The sequence below is a fragment of the Podarcis tiliguerta genome, assembly GCF_965153285.1.
Source record: "Podarcis tiliguerta genome assembly, chromosome: 3".
NCBI lineage: Eukaryota > Metazoa > Chordata > Lepidosauria > Squamata > Lacertidae > Podarcis > Podarcis tiliguerta.
This window is the reverse complement of record NC_139536.1, coordinates 56,081,533-56,106,933: the sequence shown is the minus strand read 5'-3', so window position 1 is coordinate 56,106,933 and position 25,401 is coordinate 56,081,533. Positions and strand designations below refer to the sequence as shown.

Sequence of the window (25,401 nt, the reverse complement as noted above, 5' to 3'; positions counted from 1 at the left end):
GAAACCTTAAAGAGGGCATTCCTGAAATCCTTGCGGGAAGCTGGGTTGGCTTAAACATTAACCCTGTTGAGTGGCGAGTGTGTTAAGTGCGTGTCTGCGTGGTGCGACTGGAGAACTTGGGCCAGTCGGCCAGAACCTTCAGCGAGGCTGCTCTTTCAACAGGCGATTTGTTCGCCTGTCTGGGGCTCATTGCCATGCGAAGGGGCTGACATCAGAGCACCTTTTGTTGCTAAAAGCTCTTTTCTCTGGAGAGAGACAGAGAGAGCAGTCATGTGGAGATGGGAGAGCCCATGTAGAGGGAAAGGGGGGAAGCAGAGAATTAGAGTTACCTACGAACTGAAAACTCAGCGCTGGCTCCTGATTTGAGGAGGGGGAGCCTTACCGAAAGACTTCCTTTGGTGCCAGATGTATTTTGTGCCTGTGGGAAGCGATTCCCTCTCCCCAAAGAGGCGACCGCGACTCTCTGGAGCACCCCTGCGCGAGGGAAAGGTGGTCACGGCCAGCTTTGCTTTGCCACCCTGTTGCTCACCGCTCCAAGCAGGCAAAGTTTGTGCGGGGCATGGCAGTTTCTAGACGTGCCAAGAGTTGAGCCCGGGAAGGAGCTGCAGGAGGGAAGCGTCGGCCGCCTCCTCTGCTCTCTTCTGGGGCTGGAGCCTGGCGGGAAGGCGAAGGCAGAGGCGGCATGATGGAGTAGCCGGGCGGCGACGGCGGCGGGTCTGGCTTGAGCGCAGGGCTTGAGCCGGCGGCGGGGCGTGAGGCGGGCAGCGTCGCCCTTGGCTAGAGTCTCGGTCCGGTGGGGAGCGCGCCTTGAGCTTTGCTTTCCGAGGAGGCGACTATGGAGGAGGAACAAGCCGCCAGCGCCGAACCCCAGGAGGACAGCAGCATGCCCGAGAGTTTCTCCAGACTCTGGACGGATGTCATGGGGATACTGGTGAGTGACTGGTTTGGGTGGATTGGGAGAAGTGGAGAGGGGGCTCGAAAGCTACCCAGCCTTGGCTGTGAGGCTGGTGGCTTTGACATCTCCTGAAAGTCATTCTTGGGGCGACTCAGTGCAAAAGTTCCTCTTTTGCGGAGCAAAACTTAAGAAAGGAATCCACGGGTTGTTTACGGAGAAGGATCCAATGGGGTTTCTTGAGCCTGTGCTAAGTCGTGAGCCCTTTACGACCCAAATTGCCTCCCCCTCCCCCTTTGAATAGCACCTGTTGTAAAAAGTTAGTCAGATGAAATCAACATTACATTACAAGCACCTGCTTTACTATTCTGCTCCCTGTTGGTTTGCTTGTCCCGGCTATTCTTTAGGCTTAGGTCTCCATTTGTTGGAAGAATTGAATGCTGAGGTGGTGCTGTTTTTGGCTTTTTGGACGATCACTTTCATCTCAGCCTAATCACGGTTTCTGAATATGATTATGAGCAATGTGCCTGCTTATCATCAGTCAGGTATCCTTGGGGATTTAATTTCAGTGGTAAAAGTGTAATTTCCACCAGTGAATTTTGCATACCTATCAAATAGATACTGTATTGCATGATTGAACCTCCTTTTCCAAGCTGATGTGTAAATTCTGCTACTTTTTTCTCTGCCTCTTAATGTATGATGTATTGAGGAGAACCTGTGGTTTGTTAAACTTGTGCAGTTTCAACTTTGCCTGAACCAATATTTTTAACTGTGACTTTGGATTTCACACACTTTTTTTAAGAGAGAGAACTGTAGAGTGATTTATCAGGTCTTCTATGGAATATGCATGCAGAGAATTAAATATTTCTAATACTCCTTTCATGTTGCTGATTCTCTTCCTCCCTCCCCTGAGGTTCAATAATTCAATAGCTACGGCGGATCAAAAATGTTCAGCTACACCATACATGCCCTGAATTTAATTAGTTCAACTACTTTAACCACACCAGTTGCGGAATGGGGCTAGACCTGACTAATGGAAAACTTAACTCTTTCAGTATTTTTAAAGTGTTTATTGGCAGACAAGCAAAAGGAGAGTAGAACTGTTGTGATCGAAACTGTTTACTGACAGTTAACTGTAAGAAAAATAATAAGAAAAAGAACAATAATTGGATTCTCCCCCCCCCCCCGGTGTTTCAAACTGTTAGAGTAGTATTTAGCCTTGTGACCTCAGGCTAATTAAATTATATGCATTCCTAGGTATTATTATTTATTGCTTATAACCCCCTTGTCCTCAAAAGGAAGAGTGGTTAACAATAGACATAAAATAAAACAATAAAAATAGTATAAACAACACATTAAAAATGAATTAAGCAGTATGAGATACAATAATCACAATCCAAAGCAGTCAACAGCACAATAAAATATATCAACAGAACCACCCTTCTCATGCTCTGAAGGCTAATAAAAATAAGTTGATGCTCAAATGGGTATAGCAATCTGAATATGCACTAGAAGAGAGTTCCACAAGTGAGTTGGTGCTGCTGAGGGCTTACTGAACGAAGGCATTACTAGCAGAGCCTCTCCAGCACATCTTAAAAGCCCACGTTGGGTGGTACTGAGTGAGATACTTCCTCAAGCTCGGAGGCCCTGAATCATTTAGATTTATATTCAAGTACTATACCAATATCTGGAATTGTGCCCAATAGCTTACAGAACAGCCACTGCAGTGCAGCACCTGCAAGATTGGTGTTAGGGAATTCCACTTTGCTGCCTCAGATAGGAAATGGGCAGCAATATTATGTGCCAACCGCATCTTCAGTACTTTCTTCAAGGACAACCCCACTTACAGCAAAATACAGGAATCCAATTTTGAGGTTATCAGAGCATGGACCAGTCACCACTGGTCCACTGGCTTTGGGCTCTCATATTTCAGTGGTGTGCTGTGCAACGATAAAATTCAGTGGTCCCCCTCCTGCCTGCTCAGTTCTACAGCATTGTTTTGGCGCCCCCTGCAGGGTGGTGCACAGTGCGACCACACTGGACGCGCTACCTTAAAACCGCCTCTGCCTAGACCACTGTAACCAAGTTATCTAACAGTGTATCTTGGGCATCAGTTGAAGCTAGGCGTTAGTTAGCACTATTTGCCACTGTGGCCACCTGAGCATCCAGTGTTGTATCCAGGAGAACTCCCAAACTATCTACACATGATTGTCTGAAGATTTGGGAAGAATGAATCTATTCTGCTGAAAAGTTTTAGGTAGAATAAATAGCTCCAGAAAATGCCACAGGTTTTACAGAAGTGAGAGTTTCTGTTCTGTGTATCTGAACTTGATTTGCCTTTATTTCAATTTGCAGTTATTGTAGATTTCAAAGGTTCTTGTTGTTATTAGTAGTTGTTTTTTGTAAAACTGTGTGTGCTAAATACAGTAATCTCAGCAAGCAAGTAACTCAGAATTATCTCCTTTATGCTCAGTATCAACTTTTGTTACAAAGTTCATACCCACAATAGGCCTCCATTTCCATCTCTCTCCCCCACAAATGTATTAATATTACATATTTATTATATTTATACCCCACCTTTCTCCATCAGTGGAACTGAAAGTGGTGTACATGGGATTCTCAGGTGATCTCCCATCCAGGTACTGATCAGACTTGCTTAGTTTCAGTGAGGTGTTGGCCTCCATGTTTCTTCGGATCATGGTCTAGCACTCAAAAAAGGAGACCCAGATAATAAGGGAAAGGAGAGGGGGAGGAAGGAAAGAAGGTAAAAAACAACAACTAAAAAAAATAAAGGCAAGCTAGGGATAAGGAGAGAAACAAGGGGCACTGATACCAGGCACTGTTTCTTGAGGCAGGTGGGGACAAGCAGCGATCAATGCATTTTTTAATTCCTTACATTCCACATTATTAATACATGTATTCATTCATATGTTGAACTATGACAACAGCAATGGGATTTATTTCCTCTGCTTTTTATTATGTTTTTTTAAAAAATGAAAACAGTTGACTATGGATGAGGTTGCACGGAGTGCATTTTCTGGCAAATTTTGGTACTGTGGGAGATGTACAAGGTGAGACAAACAGCGTTAAACTGGGTGTCCGGAGAAAGTTAATGCAGCAGAGAAAACACCAACCTTAGTCTCGCCAGTTTCATAGTGCAGTTGCTGGGGCAAAATTAGTCATTATAGCTGGTAATTCAGTGTGAAGATTCAGTGATGTAGAGTGTTTCAGCATTATAATGATGGAATAGCTAAACATCTCCTTTGCCTGCACTTTTATCACTTTAGAAACAAATAAAGAGAGAAGTCTTTATGCTCATGTCTGTGGGAGCATCTGTAGGGGCATAAGGAGTGGTGGGAAAGTGCTCTTCTTATTCAGCAGGTATTATGGGTTAGGAGAGCTTTGACTTTGACAGACATTTACTATGAGAGGGTCAGCAGTAAAAGAGAACTTTGCAAAGATCTCATTTGGAAACCTACATTTTTTTCAGGAAATTGTTGTGAATCAAATCTTCCCTTGGTTTTGGTCTATGCAAAAACTTTTACCAGGCATATTTTGAATATTACATTTTTTAAAAAAATCCTAGGATACAATAGGAAATGATGATTATGGTATTATGTTAAATTGCAGTTATAAAAGCTGGCAGTGGAAATAGAGCCAATACAGTTCTTCACTGATTTCAATCAGATTCCCCCCCCCCCCGTAGTAATAATAATGGTAATAATAATGAGATAATTTTTTTGCTCTGGGTGTCATGAAGGTTGTGCATTTATGACAGTTTAAAAACATTTGCATACTACAGATGAAATATATGCAGGAATGAGAGTCAGCATTTGGATTTGCTGAACTGGAAATGACTGTCCTGTTGCTTGTCCTAGCTAATTAACCTCATGAAATATTTCAGTACTAGTCATTGCATTAGAATGTAAGCATGTAAGAGTAGTTTTCCTGGTTATTAATTGGGTCGGTAGAGAATTAATTGTTTTTTAAAAAACCATCCTGCTGTAGTGTTCCACTAATCTTCCATACATGCGTACTCTCTGTGTGTGTAGACTTTATAGCAGAGCTTTCCAAACTTTTCATGTTGGTGGCACACTTTTTAGACATGCATCATTTCGCGGCTCAGTAATTCAGTTTTACTAGCAAACCAGAGGCTAAACTAACCCCTTTCCAGCTCCGGGAGCAATGTGGGGAGCGTTCGCGCAACACACCTACACACTGCAGCTGACACACGAACGTGTTGCGACACACAGTTTTGAAAGCTTTGCTTTATAGTATACGCTTATGCATTTTTCGCTGTCAGTGTTGTAACTCGTTTAGTGCAAGTTGTAGTTATGAAGTTTAATCTTTGTAGGGAATCTGAAATGTATCCTACTTTGCATTCTTCATCTTTTGATCAGAATAAATTATATATGTTCAAAGAAGCCAGTGGGGTTTCTGTTTCATAACAAAACTAAAATTAGAATTACATTTCTCTGGTGCAACTGTAATTTTATGAATTCCTATTACAGCAATAGGAATGACCCAGCTAACATTCTTTTCAGTGTGATATGTGCAGCAGAACTTTCTAGATAATTATTCCTGTTTTTTATGAGAAATACTGAAAAGTGTTGGACAAGAAATTCTGCTTATGATATAAAATGCTTTAGAAAAAAATTCTGTAAGAATTTCTTTCTGATGGTAGATATTTTTATTTGGATGGATTTGTGAATAATATACTATTTAAGTATATGTATATATAATATTTATGAGCCTTAATTGGAAAATACAATTTTATTTTATTTCTTAAGAAGAACGTTTTGGGATAGTTTGCTTTAGGCTTGCAAAACTATGCTAAGTGAATAAAAAGCATATATTCATTATGGTTTAGTTGGCTATTGCTAGCAGTATGTAAACAGAACAGTTTCTCTGTATTGAGGTGAATAATGCCAGCTTACATCTGCATCAGGAATATTAACTATTGGCACACATAAATTTGTCATATGTTGTAGCATTCCTACCCACATTTTTTTAAACAGTCAGCAGTGTTAGAAACTAGGATAGGAGCCATGTGGTTTCCAGGACCTAGGTTGTGGGTGCCAAAGCAAAATTTCTAGGCACCATTTTTTTTGCAGCCCTGCAGGGGGGAAAGAAAGCTGCCAGGCGAATCAGCGGACTACAGGGTAGCATGGCAGCAAAGAGGTGTCTTTTGCTACCGCCCTACCCCGCCAAACACATTCACCCAGCAGCAAAAAACAAAACAACCCCCCCCACACACATCTTTTGCTCCTGCGCTGCAGGGCAAATCAGGTGTTTGGCGGGGGTAGCATGGCAGCAAATGATGCATGTCTTTTGCTGCCGCTTGGCCCAGCAGACCAGCTGACTGCAGCCAGGCAGGTAGAAATGCTAGGCGCCAAGGGTGGTACATGGACATCTCCAGGCAAAATGCGACTGGCGCCCAGCTAATTTCGAACGCTGGCAGTTAGACTGAGGTTTTGTCCCACATCACCCCAAAAGTTAGCTTTTTATAAAAGCTGGATGATTGCTGGAACACACCCTTGTATAGATCCAGGAAGATCCCTGGGAGATGAATGTTGGTTTTTTCTTAAAGCAAATCCATAGCAAAGCAAAATCCTCAGTAGAGTTCACATTAGCTACACCCAAACCAAAATTAACTTAATCTTGATCCTGCTGCAGAACCCTTTCCTCACTGTCTTTAGTTTGGAGAAGCATTAAGCTCTTTGTCTCTATAACCACAGGTGATGGTTATAGAGGTGCTGGTAATTCTCCAGTAGTTTGACCTTACCCATAAAGGTGCACTGTTCCATTGTCTCCTAAGACAGTTCAAACATATGGATTTTAAACAATTGATTAATGCCCAGAGAGCTGTATGTGGCATTTGTATTCCACTGTTCTTGACAGACTTCCTTGTGTTTCCCAAAAGGCCAGTCATGAGGTTTAAGAGACCTCCAGAGCTGCATGTGATGTGGGGAGGTGTACAGCTGAGGGCTGTGTGGAAATGAGCCTCTGTCAAAGTGCATTCCACACATGCACACGAGTCTTCAGATCACTACTGTTTACTGTACATAATTCCCAGCTTAATTCAATTTATTCAAGTAAAGTACATAGGAAAACAATTGGGACTTTGGGAATTCTAGATTTAAAACAAGAATATAACCCAATTAAAAACTTACGTGCAGGCTAGATATTTATGGTTGGGGTTCACGTTGTGCAGGTATGAATTTTTCCTGCCGTTGTTAAGCTACTACATTTTCCCTTGTTTTCTTAAATGTTAAATTCACTCACACTAACCTAGCTGTACAGTTAAGCATTTCATTCAACTGTGGAGAATAAAATAAACATTGCAGCTGACACCGCCCCCCTCCCCCGGTCCTGTGTGAGCACTGCCTCTCTTTTGCCTTTTGTAGGAACATATGAATAACCTTGCTGGATCAAACCAAACACACATGGTTGTGCTCTCCAGTAACTGGTAAGAGACACTTTCTCAAATTGGAAGAAGCTGAAGGAGAAAGAGTATGCAGGAGACAGTGTGACACTTATTTCCAAGACTGTCTTAATCTCTTTCTAGGGCCCAACAGGTGAATGAGATAACATTTGATAAAAGCCTTTTCCTTCCATAACGCAACATCTTTCTTTCAACAGAGCTCAGTCATTTAATATAAAAGTCTGATTTGCTTTTTGTGATGCCCCTTTTGAATTGCTTTGCATCAGAGAGCCAGGTATGTTCTGCTTTAAAAAACAAACAAACCAATCTCGTGAGTGCAGGTGTTTTTGTAGAGTCTTACTTGGCTGTAAAACAATCAGGCTGTTAAGACTGTATTAGTATCTATGGTTTAAATGGTTGTTTTTCATGACAAAGAAAAGTAAACGACATTTTTTGAATTATACAAGGGGAATTAGGAAAACAAAGATGTTACATTCCAACAACTCATCAGATTTTGCTGTCACACAGTTGACATTAAACAGATACCCAGTGGCAGTTAGTGCCTCCAGAAAGTGGAAGCCCACTTAGTCCATCCTCATCCAGCCGTTCCCTTACAGCCAACAAAACTCCACCTCCCTGACCCTTCCATTTCCATCCATGATAACTAAATTGAACCTCCATGTTCAGAGTTCTATACCTTTCACTACTTTATCATGGGATGAATACAATGATGTCTTTATGCCATTTGTAAGCTTTCTGCGGGACGCGGATGGCACTGTGGGTTAAAGGCTGTCACAGAAAGGCCTTGAGAGCCAGTGTGGTGTTGTGGTTAAGAGTGGTAGACTCGTAATCTGGTGAACCGGGTTCACTTCCCTGCTCCTCCACATGCAGCTGCTGGGTGACCTAGGGCCAGTCACACTTCTCTGAAGTCTCTCAGCCCCACTCACCTCACAGAATGTTTGTTGTGGGGGAGGAAGGGAAAGGAGAATGTTAGCCGCTTTGAGACTCCTTAGGATAGTGATAAAGCGGGATATCAAATCCAAACTCCTCTTCTTGTTACGGATCTCCACCAATCTTCCCTAACCAAAGGCTGCTAAGAAGCTGTCCAAAGTATGTCACAATACATATAACAAGTCGGAGGATAGCTGGCAAAGGTGCAACAAAGGTGGGAGGCAGTTCTGGTTAAATGATGGCAAAGTATAACAGGGTGGGAGTGGAGTAAATTGGATTTAAAGTATATCATCCTTAAGCAAAATACCATTCACTATTTGTAAGGAGTAGGATGGCTAATGCACATGTAGGTGTTTCCTGATATAAGTACATCTCCCATTTAATGTCAGAGGAGCCAAAAATTGTTTCCATGCCTTAGAAGCAGCTGGGCCTTATGAAGATTTTAACACACCACCATGACAAAAGTGTCTTTGTTCATAGGGAAAGAACATATGTTTTTTTTAAAAAATAGTCTTTGAGGCCTTACCAGTAATGGAGCAAATTTTTAAAATGGTAGAAATGGAATGAAGCACATTTCATTTTGAACAAAGTATATTTAAATTGTTTTTCTTTAATGTTAAATGCCTCTACTAAAATCAAAAGCACAAGTTGTGCTTCCAGAATATTTGATGCTTAGTCCAAATGTGTGTATGTGTCTTAATTTTCTTGGATTAAGAGAAGCATTTTTCTTTTGCCCTGTTTAGAATTATTGATTCAACAACTCAAGGAGAGGTTCAAAATGTGATCTTATTTTCAGTCTTATTGGAAACTGATACTTTATTTAAGAAAGTATTTCTTGTAATTGTATTATTGTTGGATAAATTAATAGAAATCATGACAGACTTTATAGTACTATTTCACAGAGGAAACACCATGAATACATAAAAAATATTTTTTCCAAGTTGGGTGTGACAGGAAAATAGGATCCTTGTTTGATGTTCTGGGTGCCAAGTTAAAAACTTGAGATGTAGTAAAATTCTAAAAAATCATGTTTATAAGAGTTTGTTTGAAATGCAGTTCAAATACTGGTTCTGAATGTTCTTGATAGCCTGTATTGGCTACTGACAATTTCACTTGGTTCGCTTTTCTTTCATGTCTGATTACCACAAAATGTACCTGTATTTGAGATCCTTACACTTCTGATAATTTAGGATAACATCGCATATAAAACAGGTAGCAGAAGCATAGTGTCCAGATCAAGGAAAACAATGGTTCTGCTCTGTGCTATCCAGGCCACATCTAGTGCTGGACATTTAAAGACGGATATTGTTAAACTGAAACATGTCCTGAGGAATATGATCAAAATGGTGGGGGGTATGGATGGAAACCAAGGCCTATCCTATGAGGAGCTATTGAAAGAGTTGGTTTTACTGAGCCTTTATAAAAGAAGAGTAAGGGAAGACATGATAGTAATCTTCAAATATCCGAAGATAGACCAGATTTATTTTCTGTTGCTCTGGAAAAACTGTGGGTGGAAATGGCAGGGAAGCAGGCTTCAGGTAAGTGTTTAGAGAAACTTGGGCAGGGGGCAGACTGCTTCAGTAGGTGGTGGGCACTCCTTTGCTGGATGTATTTAAGTGGAAGCTAGATAACTATCTGTCAAGGCTGCTGTTGTTGCTTCCTGCACTGTAGATCTTGCACAACAGGAGATTGGACTAGATAGCTTCCAATATCTCTTTAAACTTTGATTTTGTGGTTAATTCATTATACAAAGGGCTATTGTTTAAAATTCTAAAAATTCTAAAAATAAAAAACTCCACAGCAGATCCCTCAGCTGTGGTGTAAGTCTGCTTTCTTCCTGGCTTTGCAGTTTGACAAATGTACATGCATCCAGCACTGCTTCAGCTGTTACTCTTTTTTCTTCACCAATGCTTAAGGCAGGTTGCCTGTCCTTCACTGAACATTTGTAAAGTGTCATGTAAAATGCTTATACATATTTACATTCGTCTCTTAGCTTGGAAATAAGAAGAAGCTTTTAAAATTATGCAGTGAAGGCTTCTTGGTGACCTGTTGGATGCCATCAATCAGTGCTTTCCATGACCAGCTTCTGCTGCAAACTTGCAGAATTTATTACTATTTTTTAAAACTTCTGGGAAGAGGAAAGGTAGTTTGCTGTGAATGCAGTAATAATGCTTGTAGATCAGCCCCAGTATGCTAATTGCATTTATTTATGTAAATTCTATACTGCCCTTTGATGTCAGTTTTCAGGGCAGTTTACAGATAAAAATGTGAATGCAAAAAATTAATTAAAACATCAAAAACAGTAGTTAAAATTAGCAATAAGTACTTTGAAAAGCCTTTTTTTAAAGCATAGGAAGCGGGGAAATGACATGTAGGAGAACCCTGTGTTGCAGCTTATCACTGTTATCAGCACTGCCCCTCCTGGAACTGGAGCAGCACAGGTGTAGAAAGCAGCGACAGCATTGGCTCCTCCGAAGTGGCCCAGGTCATCTTCTATACATTTTTGCATAATGGGAATGAGCCAAATTATGAAGGCAGTGTGAAAAGGCGCCATTACAGTAGTATAAATGTGTGCACACATGTGCACACGCAGTCAGAAATGTTCAAGTGACATAGTAAGCTTCTCAGATGATCAAGATTTAAAGATTTTCACTAATCTCGACTCACAACAGAAAAATCTATTTATGGCTCAGTGCACATCTGCGACTATGAGTAGCTTAAAAGATATCAGGACTGAGATTCAAATATGTGTGCTTTCCAAAACATCTGCTGTCATGATGTGGATTAACGCATACTTTAAACGCTTATGTATGTGCTTGGTGAGTAGCATCTGTTAGGCCCTGTTTTTGTATTGACCCAGGATGCCTCCTCAGCCTTTCCTTATTCTCCGCTGTAGACGTGTCATGTTTTCTCACTTTCATAACTCAATCCATGGGATGAAAAACTGGAAACTATCTACAGTACATTCCCCCTTTGGAGCCTAATATTAGTCAGGACCTGGTAGTGCTACATGATATGGGTGAAAGGTTGTATTAAGAATGATTGCAGTACAAGGCAAAGCGATCGAGGGAGGCGCTGTGGTCCATCACCCTAGTACCCAGTGTTATATTGATCTCATGGCCTATCTAGTTCTTGACTGCTGCTATAGATTTAAAGCCTTGGGCAAACCAGGGCCATGTGCAATGCTGTGCTGATTGCTTTTTTACATTTTTTTAAAAATGCAGCATGTTTTTCTGCTGGTGGGTAGAGTGAGATATTAAATTCTATTTACTTGAGCAAAAGCCGGCTGTTTAGCCTCATCAACAGGCACTTTGGCCATGATGAAGCAATATGGGCATATAAGATCATAAAGGAATAAAAATTCCAGATCCAAGAGTGGAAAGGCTTATAAACTGGCAAGACATAAAGCTTTTATTAGCCCGCTGATATCCCTAATTGATATAAACATGAAGCTCAGCACAGGCCCCAGTACTTAGAAGATATGCATCTAAATAATATTTAAATGGATATTCACAGTTTAAAGCCCACAGGAGGGTGATTGTACTTGTTTTTAATTAAATGAGCTGAACCCCCCTGGATAACGGTGCATTATTCCTCCCAAATAGAATAGTATTTGTGCATAAGATTTTTTTCTGCTTGGCTGGGACAGTAAAAAGCCAAATGCTAGTACTGTACTGAGATCCATGAGATTTGACCTTGTATCACTGGTATTTTTGTGCATTGTTATCTCTGCTTATGTGACCTTCTGGCAGCTGATCCAAGGAACAGACACCTTACCCACTTGGTGTGCAATTTCTGTTGGGGAAGTGCAATGCTGCTGTCTGCTCAGCTGTAAGCCCAAACTATTGCAAGCCCAGGCTGTTGATTGATCTGCAATCAGGTGGGAATTGAACAGTGTTATGGTCACCACACTGTCGCTGAGAGGGAGGCAGCTGCTACCAGGAAAGTGTGTCTTCATGACAGACTGGTCTCATTGAAACCACAGCTGTCTGTCTTGTCTATGAGGAGAAAGGTAAATAAAGAGCTTCATAGGCAGGAAGTGCTTACAGGACATGGAAGTCCAGAGGAAGATGGACCGGTGAAAACTGGACAACTTTTATCTGGTCCCTGGTAAGACCTTGGAGGGCTAGTAAGTGATACTGGAGTAATTTTACAGAGAAGCTGTGAGGTTTCAGAAAGCCTCCCCCTGGGAGAGCAATAAGGGCAAGAGGTGTATGAGAGAGAATGGAGGGTAGAGTCAATAGGGAGTAGAGAAATGCGAGGTCAAGAGGAGAAGAGAACCGAGAGACAAAGGCTATCCCATGGGCGTTCTACCCCATACTTGCTGACTTGGGGCAGGCCGAGGACACCAGCAGCCTAATTATTATTTATATCCCATATTTTCCACTGAATTCGGTCTAGACAGAAACGACATCTGGGTGGATAATCAGAGAAGCCTGCAAAGCTAGGATTGGAGACAGCTGTCATCACTGAGTACAAATTCAATACCCCCACCTATCAGAAAGCAGGTTGAGCTTCTGCCTGTCCCAGAGCCAGAGAACCCACTTACCTGGGATCCTGAAGTTCCTCTACAACTCTCCCTTCCCTGAGAATAATGCTGCTAATATGATAACTTACCAGATTCTGAAACCAGTGCTGGAACTTGAGGGAAACAAGCAAACACAGTAAAGCAGTGGTGCTGTGAACTCCTGCCCCCAGACCCTTTCATATATATTGTTTATTGGTTGGTTGACTATAATAAACACTTGATTTGTTAAGTGATTGATGTGATGTAATGTGGCCTAGTTGCTATTGGGCTATAAACCTCAATATATCTGCCTTCCTACCTCCTAAGGCCCTCAGAGAACAACAGAAAAAATTAATTGATTTACCAGTCATAGTTATACTTTTGTGAATTATTCTAACAACTCCTCGTACTCATGTTATTAAAATGCGGCCTTTTTGTCTGTGTACTTCCAGAATTGTATAGCCCCTTTGACTTTGTAAGCTGAAAAACTAAACAGAATGTCATTGTTTATATCCTTAGGCAGTAACACCCAATTTTGTAGCAGTTAAGGATTTCCACAGGAACTCTTTCTGGAAGTGGGTGGATTGCAGCTAGCATAGCTGTAATGCACAATTCTTGTTTGTGTACCCTTTCTGTTCTGCTAATAAATTTTTTAATGTGATTTGGATAATAGGCGTTTTCGGAAGCTGTGTTTCATGACGTTGGTAGTTAAGGGAACATATTTCTGCCATAATCAGTTTGACTGACTTTGGGCCAGAGCCTTACCTACAACATGGAGTTGTTGTTAGATTTAAAAGAGTGGGATAAAAATATGATAAATCTGTTTTCTGATTAAAAAAATGACTGTAAAAACCAGTCCATGTTTACTTTGCATGTATATCTTACTGGAACCTGAGGTCATTGGGATTAGGCTGGGTAGCAAGTATTCTTGCACCCTGTGTTGTAATTAGCTGGCTTCATCTGCAAAGTGCATAACACCAGTGGACACAAACTACTGTAGCCTTAAAGCAAGTTAGGAGTGTGCAGTACAGTTTGAGGGAATTATTTAGATATGTCTGTTTTCTGTAGTTGCACACTATTCATAATACTTCCCAGTACAGTACCTGTTTAGATAAATATGTTTTTTTAAAGCAGCACAATTCCAGAAACCAGTCTTAATCAGTTCAACAGAACTTGCACCCAGGTAAGTGGGGTCAGGCATTTAACCTGTATTCTCAATAAGCTTAGCATAGATCTTGATAACCAGGACAACAAATTTGTGTAGTGGTGCACCAAAGAGGGAGAAAAATTAAATTGCCTCCTTTGATGGAGAAAACCATTACGTAGCTACAACCTGTAGGTGGGAATTCTAAGAATGCCCAGAATTGGCAGAAATGTCATCAGTTCATTTATCTTAATGAACATCACTGCACCTCCCCCCCCCCCAAAAAAAAGAAACCCCTGTAGTAGTTTGGTGAGATATCAAGATTGCTGAACCTTCCACTGGACCATAATATAATTAAAACACTTGACGTTTTCATACGAATGTTCTTAAAAGTTTTTTTTTTAATCATTTTTGTTCATGATTGGAGATAACTGTTTTAGTTTTATAGGCAGGTTGAGTATGAGAGATTCTGTATAATGCCTCTGTTACACTGTAGAATGTATGAAACTATAATAGGGATTTGGCTAAGGAATGGATCCATGTGGTCCTCAGCAGTTTACATTTCCAATCAGGTGGGGAGTGGGGGGGCCCATGAAGGATTCATTGCCTTTGAAGACTCCCATTAGTACAGTGGTACATTAGTTCAATGGTACATTAGTACACAAAATAGCTGCTGTGGGGGCTCAGTTTGTCACAAGTAACTTGCCCGTGAACTCTGATCAGCCCCAGTCACCATAGCCAATGGTCAGGGATGATGGGAATTGTAGCCCAGCAACTTCTAGAGGGCCCCATCACTGTTTATGAAAAACGGGATATTGGTATGTGTTTTTCTGAAGTGGGGGTGGTTTTTTTAATGTCTGAACGTATTCATATGATATGTTCTAACCCAGCTGCTCCTAAACTTGTGTAGCACAGGAATTGGTGAGCAGATGGAACAGCTGATAGAAGCAAACAGGCATTCAGGCTATGCCTAAGTTTTCCAGATGTTTTTCTTTTTTTAAAAAAAGAATCTTCTAGAATTTTGCACTATCTCTTACTTCAGAAACCACACTTCCTATATTCTTTTTTATTATGATTTTGGTATAGTGATTCTAGGCTTGCCTCTTGGTAGAAAAGTTGCTCTGGGGCTTTCATATCCTTTTATTTTGCTGCTGTACATAGCTCATTGGTACAGAAGACACATAGTTATCGAGGCTGTTGAATATCTCTTGAGATGAACATGTGCAACCACTAAAATTAAACAACTGTGTTGCTTTTTGTAGCTGATCATGTTAAAGCATGGTTTTTCTAAATGCTTCATATGGTACTGGAATTGTGATTTATTGTATTTGTGTTTCTTTAATTATTTATGCAGATGAGAAATTTGAGTGTTCATAGTATAATATGAAAGAACTAAAACAAATGTAGCTCAGCATTTATGTAGGGCTGTTTTCTAAGCTTCATATTAAGCTGACTATCAATATTTCTATTTAAGGATATTCTGTAAAATTTAAACCTTTTGGTATTATGTATGGAGTCATAGAAGTGGAGATGAAGGCTGGGAGTGTTCAGTGCAAAAAAGGAGCAACATGAGTAATGCGTGTATTTTCATACTGTGCAGTTTAATCACCAGGCAGTTTAAGTTACAGTGGTACCTCTAGTTATGAACTTAATTCATTCTGGAGGTCCGTTCTTAACCTGAAACTGTTCTTAACTAGAAGTGTGCTTTTGCTAATGGGGCCTCTTGCTGCCCTGTGCCACCGGCACACAATTTCCATTATCATCCTGGGGCAAAGTTCTCAACTCGAGGTAACTCTTCCAGGTTAGCGGAGTTTGTAACCTGAAGCGTTTGCAACCAGAGGCATTTGTAACTCGAGGTACCACTGTATAGCCTTTCAAGATCAACGAGCCAAATGCAACTACTGCAGACTTTCACAAAAGCACTGCTGACAATTGAGTGAGAATATAAAATGTAACTCGTACGTTTAGGCAGTACATTGGCATGTGGCAAACACTAACTATTCCAGTAAGAGAACATAAAGAAGGCATAATCAAGGGAGAGTAGAAATGGCTGTGGAGCCTGCAGAGCCCAGACTTTGATATGAGCTTCAGAGGCACATAAGACTGGCCTTAAGGAAGAGGTGAGCTTTACAAGCCTCAATATTATTATTTTTACATGAAGTATAATTGGAGCCAGAGATAAGGAATTCCAGCATCCTTTTGTGATCCCAAGAATACCCTACCTGCTTCCTCAAAGTAGTTACCGGTTAGCAGTTTTGGGTGGCACATAGTGATAGGGAAAGAGGAAGGTCTGTTCCTTTCTCCCCTTTCTTTCTAGTGACCTGGCATTCTGCATAGCCATCACTTCTCTTGCTGCCACTGGCCAGGAAGTATTTAATGGGTGCAGGGCATTTGGAGGAATCAAGAAGCTGATGGGCTAAGGGTGCTGCATGTATTTTAAAGAAAGTAATATACAGCAACTTATATACTTCTTTTTCATTATGTATACATAGACATAAACAATTCAAAGGAAAATGGAAAGGATAATGCTATTATTGGTAAAATTTATGTTATTATTAATATCCTGTTTCCTGATTGTCTTGGAAAATAAGACAAGTTATTGTTTGGCCAAGCCAGTGAGCTTGCCAGTGGGTGTGAGCTTGTCATCTCTAATGGAGAACAATGAGGACAAGTTAGAAGGTATGAATGCTAACTGAGACAAGTGTAGATTTTTGTGTAGTTTAAATTTATCCTACCATAGCTTCTGTGTTGGGTATGTTAAACATGGTCTCTCCAATTGTCCAAGTTCAGCTCTGCTAGAAAAGGTTTCTGACTTTGGAAAGGTCTGTGCAGATTATTGTCGGAGAGACGAAACTTTACTACAGTACCGTATATAAATTATATCCAGGTGTTTTCAGTGTAGCAATTAGAAAGAAATCTGTATCTTATTTACCGAGTCTTAGATCTTACCATTCCTGTTTGCATTTCTTATGCTATCCAAACCAAACATATGTTAGTGCAATGTAAGATCATATTCCACATAATTTTTCATGACTGGCTTTCTTATTCAGGCTGAAGGCTTAAAGATAAACTGCTAATGTTTGCAATGGCTTTCCACACAGTGACTCTTGTGTCTCGAGTTAGCTCAAATGGTGTCTTTCTATCAATTTATTTATTTATTTATCTATGTATAGTCAGGGCTTAGCATGCAAAGCTTTTTACAGGAGGAACACCCTTTCTCTATTTTCTAGTCTGAGAAAAGCATGTCTTTCCAGCCAAGTCCACTATTTCAATGTATTATCTGTATCTTGGGACAAATGCTAGCATCGACTCTTTAGCACAGGCTTCCTCAGGCCCTCCAGATGTTTTGAGACTACAGTTCCTATCATCCCTGACCACTGGTCCTGCTAGCTAGGGATCATGGGAGTTGTAGGCCATAAACATCTGGAGGGCTGAGTTTGAGAAAGCCTGCTTTAGCAGAAGCAAAAACAGATGAAACACTCTTCATCCAAAAATGGATGCAGAGTTGTATAGAAAGGAATATGAACTATCCAAATACAATATAAAATATAACAAGAAATGCAGTACAATTAAGAGGAATAAAACCTTTCAATTAGCTAAAAATACCATAATCTAAAATGACTGGACAAACAAAGGTTTTTACCTGGTGCCAAAAAGCATACCTCCCTCAAGAGGGCATTCCGCAGTTGGGGCACCACCACAGAGAACACTATGTAATGCAATTCTCCTAAAGATGGGCACACTGAGAATGGCCTCCTGACAATCTTAATACACAGGCAGGTTGATACAGGATATATTTTGCTGATGGCCCACTGGCTAATCTGTATGCATGGAAGGCTAACATTTCCCTCTTCCTTACATTGGCCCAACAAAGCAGCAATAATGCACAAGTTCAAATGGCATGTAAGAATATCTCAGAACTGGTACTTGATGCACTCTAGCTTCAGATTTACTAAAAATATAATAATCCCTCTCTTAGAAGCAGTCTTATGATGTATAGCAGCCCTCCTCAACATCTATCCTGCCAAGAGGCAGGTTGCCCTTATCATGCTAATTCTTTTTCCGCATCTAGAGATCAGATTAAAGCACTGAGGTGCCCCCACTATACATCAGATTCCCACCTTTGCCCATTTGTCAATATGTTCATGTAAACTCTAGTAGATTCTAAGGCTTGCTGATTATTGATGATTGTCCATAGCTCTTCCACAAATGTTCTTAAGTTAGGTTGGGCTTAAAAAACAAAACTCTGAGCCAAAGACTCTTTCTTGGCAAAGCTTATTTCATTTACTTAATGCAAGATTCCTGACAAAACGCTACTTCCTATTATCTTTAACATCAAGTACAAATGATGTTGCCAGTACATTCATCAGGCTGGTGTGTGGTGACCAATAAATCTAGCTCAGTAAGTACCAGATCATTATAACTTGTCTTTGTTATTCACTCCATTAACATCAATCATGATGGTTGCTTCTGGTATTCACATGGTCCTAGACTAATTCTCTAGGAATTCAATAGCAATCAATCATTTATGCTGTATGGTATTATGTTGCAAAAAATCTGAAGCATTTATAAGAAGGGAATATTCCAGTGCAAATGACAATCTCAAAAGGAGTGTTGAACACCTGCTGTTCTGAAGTGCTATAAGTTCTTTACTTTTACTAGGTGTTTGCTTCTTCTCTCTTAAAATAGGATTTTTTATTTTACCTGGCTGCTTCCTCTATACTGAGGCTTGCATTCTGTGAACATGCTGTGAAACAGTATGTAGTAGCAGACAGCACATTTATTAGTTTTTATTAAAGTCTTAACTTATTTGATTCAAGAGTTGGATCAATTATGCAATATGTCTTCTGGAAGAAGTTTCTGCCAGTGAAGCAGCTCTTGTTTAGCGTTTGCCAACCTGATGCCCTCCAGACATTTTGGACTACAGCTCCCTATTAGCCTCAGCTACCATAGTCGTTGTAATCCAATATACTTAGAGGGCACCAGGTTGGCAAAGGTTGAACTATAGAATGAATTTTCTGATATTGGCAAAAGCTCATGTTAACAAGTGTACATATCTCCCAGGCCTGGAAACTAGATATTGTTAGTGCTGTTATTTGTGTTTATATGTATACTGGAGGTAATTTTCTAGATAGCTTTTAAAAAGATTTTAAAATGTATTAGTCACCTTCTTTAAACCTGCATTGATTGTTTTCAATGTCAGTTTATACATAAATTTACAGTTAATTTTACATTGTTCTTCCAACAGATCAGTAGGTATTGCTTATGATTTCTGACATTGTTGTCTGATATATAGGGCCTTTTCAATAATCATTGGTGGCTATTTACTGATTTTTTTAAATTTTTTAATATATTTTTATGGCTTTTAAATGCATTTTCATAGGCTTTGTTGCTAGGTTTTTAAAATAGGCCTTTAACTTAATTACAGATTTTCAAAATAAAGGCATGATTCATTGATTAAACGTATGTGATAAACATGGCTGGATCAACCCATTTGAATTATAAATAAAATCTGGTGTATCTACAAGCAGCATTAGCTATGACTCATAAACAATAGAGCAGACTGAAAATAAAAGTAAGTTAAGCTTCTTGTTGTTCATGTTGGCATTGTTATATTGTTTGAACTGTGGCAGTTCCATGTGAACAAGTGATAAGGTTACTGTTGGGTAAACAGGTTAAAAATAATAATCCTTGTTTGGAATTTAATCTTCCAGACCTACAGGCTCAGAAGTTTTTCTAATCAGCTTGCCAGGTACTTTGCATGCAAGTGATTGATCTTTGGCTGAAGTACTGGATAAATCAGAGGTTCCAGTTACTTTCACGTTGTGGGTCTGGCAGTTCTTGGCTCACGCAAGGATTCACAAATACAGTTCTTTATGGCTGGTTTCAAACTTCTTGATCTAGTCAAGAATGTAATTCCCCAAAGGTGGTCTGTTATAGTTATAAGTTATATAGATTGAAATTTCCTAGGAAAATAGTGGTGAGTTGTGGATTGTGTTTGAGAGTGATGGAGGAGCTGCCCTTATTTTTCAGAGTTAATTCTGCAACCTATAGCTGCTTATTCAAGTGTACTTCTACCTATTATTCTTTGAATATGCCTAAGTAACTTGAATGGGGGTTGCAGCTAAATTTATGTACAGCTTGCCTTTTCGTAATTTAAAAGCAACATGGTAAAATAACATCTAGAAATGGAAGCTTTGGAAGGTTAAAATAAAACAGATTGGCCTGTAAAGAATGATAATGATGAGCTGTGGATAGGGAACTGGCTTTCTTGGTCTAATAACAAACTCATGCAATTCAAGCTATGTAGAACAAAGTTGTGAATGATTTTGTTTACCTTACGAAAGCTGTGGACCACATGCTATTTATGATACTATGAGGTGGGTAGCAGCTCATAGGAGCCAATTAAATAGCACTGTGTTGCTTCTATCTTATCTATCTCTTGCTACTTCTTCCGTAGTGCTGCCATTTCTGGAGAAATTTTGAAATATGTTGAGTCCCCTGATTGAAGCTTTGAGAGGGGTAAGACTGTAGCACTTAAAGTCACGGCAATAGGTCAACAGCAGAACTTGACAGACCAGCAAGCTGGCAGCAGCAAAATGCACAGAAGGATAGTCCAATGTCAGGATCTGGGGATAGTGCATAGTGATTTCCAATAGACTAAGGTACAAGCAACATTTTATGATAATCATGTGGTTTGCCCTTGAGTCCGATATTTTCTTTATTTCTGTAATTATTTCTTAATTAAATTTCTACCTCTCCGTTCCTCCCAAAGGAGCCCAGGATGGCAAACACCAAAGTGGTAAAACAACATGAATGAAATTATCTGCAGGAAAGTGTATGTTTTAGGCTCACCTCTCCACAGCTTAGACTTCAGTTAACGGGGCATTGAATTTCTTCTACAGCAAGTAGTCAGGCAAAACTAGCAAGCACTCAGGCAAAACTGGTGTGTCTCTTGTTGCAACTGGGAGTGGCATGGTGGCAAAAATAGGATGCCCAAAACTAAGGGAAAGAGGTCATTGGTATCCAAGAGTGTTAGCAAGGAAACACTTGAGGGACAGGAGTAGAGCAGTCTTGCTGCTAGATAGTCCAGAAACAATATATATATCCAATGTAGTGCGGTGTAGTGGTTAAGAGCGGTAGTCTCGTAATCTGGGGAACCGGGTTCGCGTCTCCGCTCCTCCACATGCAGCTGCTGGGTGACCTTGGGCCAGTCACACTTCTTTGAAGTCTCTCAGCCCCACTCACCTCACAGAGTGTTTGTTGTGGGGGAGGAAGGGAAAGGAGAATGTTAGCCGCTTTGAGACTCCTGAAGGGGAGTGAAAGGCGGGATATCAAATCCAAACTCTTCTTCTTCTTCTTATCAGGATCCTTGATGCCCCAGGCACTCCGTTAGCACACCAGAAGTTTCCAGAGTCCTGGACCATAACATTCAACTATTTTAAACCTACATTTGGAATTGCTTAATGTAACTGCAGAGCATGGCAAATAACTTTTCTGATAGCAAGTACAAGTCTAGTCTTAAGTATGCCCTGAACATCTGTAGCCATTAAAAAAAAAAAAAAACCCTCCTACCCAGTTAAACAATCATACTTAGTGTTGCTTTAGTAATTCACTGGCATGTTAAGTTCTGTCTCATTTTATTTTAGTGCTTTCCAACAACATGATTTGAACACTGGTTTGACAGGAGATTTTTGTTGATAAAGTGATGGCATTGTGCAAATAAAAGTGGCTTTCTCAAATGCTTTAGAGTATAACCTCAACACATATCCTATGGATTCAATATTGACAGAGCAGTACAGCAGTAAATCTTTTGTGGATTAATTTGAAATTGGTATTTCCAGTTTCATTTATCTTTATAGTACAGGTAAAAATAAGTTCTGAAAGAAAATATGCACTGGCTCAGTCAATTAACTTTCAGGTTCTATTACGTTTGCTAATCTTCTGGTATATTGACAGACTACCTTTGCGTTGTTTATAGGTATAACCTGTATGCTAATATAAATATAAAGACTTTATTATCTGTTCTTGCTTTTAAACACTGCTTATGAAGTTTCTGGATGGCTTTTAAGGTTTGACATCATTCACTAGCTCAAATGCAAACATGTTTGCCTGGGAAGACGCTTGAATATTGGGGAAACGTTATTGTCTACAGAAACAGTTCTTTAAAAGTAGTAGTCACTATAATTCTTCAAGAGCTTTTTACATCAAGATGACAAACTTCACATTGCACTTAAAATAGTTTATTCATGTCCAATGAAAATGGTTTAATAATAACCATTCCTTTCTTATTTTTTCTATAGGATGGATCACTGGGCAACATTGATGACCTGGCTGAGCAATATGCAGATTATTATAATACCTGCTTTACTGATGTATGTGAGAGGATGGAAGAGCTTCGCAAACGCAGGGTTTCCCAAGACCTCGATGTGGTAAGTGGATAAGTAATAGTGCCCACTGATACTTGCATTAATAGTGCAAGCTAATACTCATTTTAAGAGCTCAGGAATGTTTAGCCTCGTGTCTAGGAAAATGGTATTCAAGATCAGTTTTGCATTGTGTTGAATACACAGATACAATCTTTGTTAAGTAGAAATCCATCCATTTAATAATATTCTGGAAGGGCTGGGGAGGGGGACTTACTTTAAATTATACTTTAACCCAGTCTTCCCCCAACCTGTTGTCCCCTAGATGTTTTACCCTAGATGTTTTACCCTGATCTCCTAAGCCATTTTTTCTGCGCCCCTACTCCTTTCAAGAGCTCACTGGTTTTGATGGAGGCAACAAAAAGAAAAAAAGAAACTAGATTGGGGTGGATGAAGAATTCTGAACCTTTATGCCTAGCCCAGCACCCTGATGGGGATGTATATTGATCTGATGATCAAGGAAGCACCAATCATCTAATGAGTGGAGTGGGTGATTTGCATTCCCATCAGCTGAGGTTCATCGCTTGATGATATCTGATGACCTTGGTGCACACTGAACTGGGTGGAAAGGATTACATTTATCCAGCTAGCTCACTTCCCTGAGGGCAACTCACCAGTCATCACATTTTATTGCCCGGGGACGGGGGGGGGGGGAATAACACCCCTTTCCTCAGCTGATCTACATGGATCTACTGAGGAAGGGGATGATGTGTGTTATGTCCATGTGCATTTGTAGTGAGGTCACACCCACTGCCAGCATGAGGCTTCCAGTGGTTTGGCTGAGGGTGAATGGGCCCTTGGGCCAAAAAAGGTTAGCCACACTGCTCTAAACCATATTAGGTTAAGAAGCTGCTCAGTTCAAATCTGACGATGGTGTTAGCTAAACTTGCAGGGATGTTCAGCCAGTAGATCTTGATCTACCAGTAGATCCCTGGCTGATCCTGGTAGATCGCGGGATCCTTATTGTGTACAAAAAGTTATGGGGGGAAGCTAAAAAACTGTGCAATCCTCCCCTCAAAAAGCTCAACAACTCTGGGCAATCCACCCATCCCACGCATGCCACACTCCTCGTCCCTTCAATGACAATGGGTAGATCACTGCCACTTTTTTAATACTGGCAGTAGATCACAGTGTCTTGGGAGTTGGACATGCCTGAATTGCTAAAGAAAGAGCCATAGCTCAGCGGTAGAGAATATGCTTGGGACACAGAAGGTCCCAGCTTCAGTTCCAAGCATCTGAAAGTAGGACTTTGAGAGATCCTTGCCTCAAACTCTTAAGAGCTGCTTCCAGTCAGCTTATACTGAACTAGAAGAACCAGTCTGTGACTCTCTATATGGCAGCTTCCTGTGTTACCTAGTTGTTGTGGTTGTTGGGCAGGAAGATTAGTGTTGAAGCCATGCTTATCAAAGTCACAGTGCTGGTTGATGTGTGTTTGTGATTTCAAAAGCCACATGGGGTTAAAGCACATAGCATGACTTAACTCTTCTAAATTGAATATCTTAATTATTTTTTGCGGCTGTGCAAGAGAGTGCACCATTGTTGTGAGTCATGAGGCATATGACAGTCTTTTATTGTTCTTTGAGTCACTACATTATTTGTCATTATCTGGTTACACAAATTTACTTTCAGAGATTGACACAATAAAAAATGCAAGATGCGTGCAAGCCGGGCTGACCTTAGCTATTTTCTCCTCTTAGACAAACTAAATTCTTTGTTGCCTCTCACACAATAGTGAGGATTGTGCCAACTCTTTGGGAAAATGTACGACTAAGTCAGTCATGTCTTATACATGATGGAGGGAGACTGTGGCTCAGCAGGGCACATGTGACTCTCGACACACGTGTTCTAGGCTGCACAGTTCTGACCAGCTAAGCACCATAGGGTTGAAAAGTCTAGGAAGGACCCCTTTCTAAAACAAACACCTTTCCATGCTGCATAATACCACTTCTCCATTGATTTAGTCCTGGTATTCTGTAAATGTGGTACTGAGCTAGGGCTCAGTTTCCCTGTCCAAGCTGTGATGATCAACCTCACTTTACTAATCAGTGGTGGTCTTGGGGGAGATCTCTTCTCTCTTTTTGGTGGCCTATTAGGATGAAAAGCTCAGTGGTCCTTGTGAGATGTGGGGTGAGCTGCATCTTCCACGGGCCACCAGGGCTTTCATCCTGATATGCAAAATGCCAGGGAATCAGAAAGAGGAGCCATTCCTCCCCATCTCCTTCTCCTAATGTAGTGCTGCTGCTGCTGCTGCTCACACCACCAGTGGCTGATGTTGTTGTTTAGTCATTTAGGCGTATCCGATTCTTCGTGACCCCATGGACCAGAGCACGCCAGGCACTCCTGTCTTCCACTGCATCCCACGGTTTGGTTAAACTCATGCTGGTAGCTTCGAGAACACTGTCCAACCATCTCGTCCTCTGTCATCCCCTTCTCCTTGTGCCCAGTTAATCTTTAAGGAGAGGATCTTTTGAGGAGAAAGGGCTTGGCTGCTGCTGCTGCTGCTTTTGAAAGTCTGATTGGTTCAGAAAATAAGCCATTTCCCTGTGCCCCCAGAAATAACCCTGCTCATTTCCAAGCCAGTACAACACAAGACAAGTAGGAGGAAGCTTGCCTATCTACAATTGTTTGTATTGTTCTAGAGTTGTCTGGGGCATGCTGTCACTTGGGAAGTTTCATTTGAATTTCTGGTGCTCTGTTTTTGGCAAGGACTAACAGTGCTCCATTTGCAAGTTCACACAGGGAACCATGCTGTCCCGGCCCAAAGCATGTAAAAGAAATAATTGCTTTTGACTTGGCAGATGCCTCTTCCTGCACAAGGCGAGAGCGTGCCCTCAGAAACTTTTATGTGGTTACAGAGGCCTTACGTGGACATATTCTCGCTTCACAAAGGGCACTACCAAGACTAGAACTGACATAAAAAAACTTAACATGCATTTATTTCCCCTTGGCTGCTGTCTCTTCCTTTATGAGTTTCCCCGCAATCTTGGATTTCTGCTCAGTCCCTGTAGTAATTGTGGAAAACCCAGGGAATTTTTTTTTAAAATGCAGGTTTCCTCT

The 25,401-nt window shown here is 40.6% G+C and overlaps 1 protein-coding gene across 8 annotated transcripts in view; it reads left to right on the top strand.

Moving 5' to 3' along the window:
• LOC310674912 (SAM and SH3 domain-containing protein 1-like) overlaps positions 1-25,401 on the top strand; it is a 505,076-nt gene that overhangs the window by 383,180 nt on the left and 96,495 nt on the right. For 5 of the 8 annotated variants that reach the window (XM_083434749.1, XM_083434753.1, XM_083434755.1 and 2 more), the window contains exon 2: positions 22,222-22,350. In XM_083434749.1, the coding sequence (XP_083290875.1) occupies positions 22,222-22,350 (129 nt within the window). Of the gene's footprint in view, positions 1-123; positions 932-7,560; positions 7,612-22,221; positions 22,351-25,401 lie in introns of those variants that run through there. The other 3 variants (XM_083434754.1, XM_083434750.1, XM_083434752.1) reach the window with 3 other exon arrangements.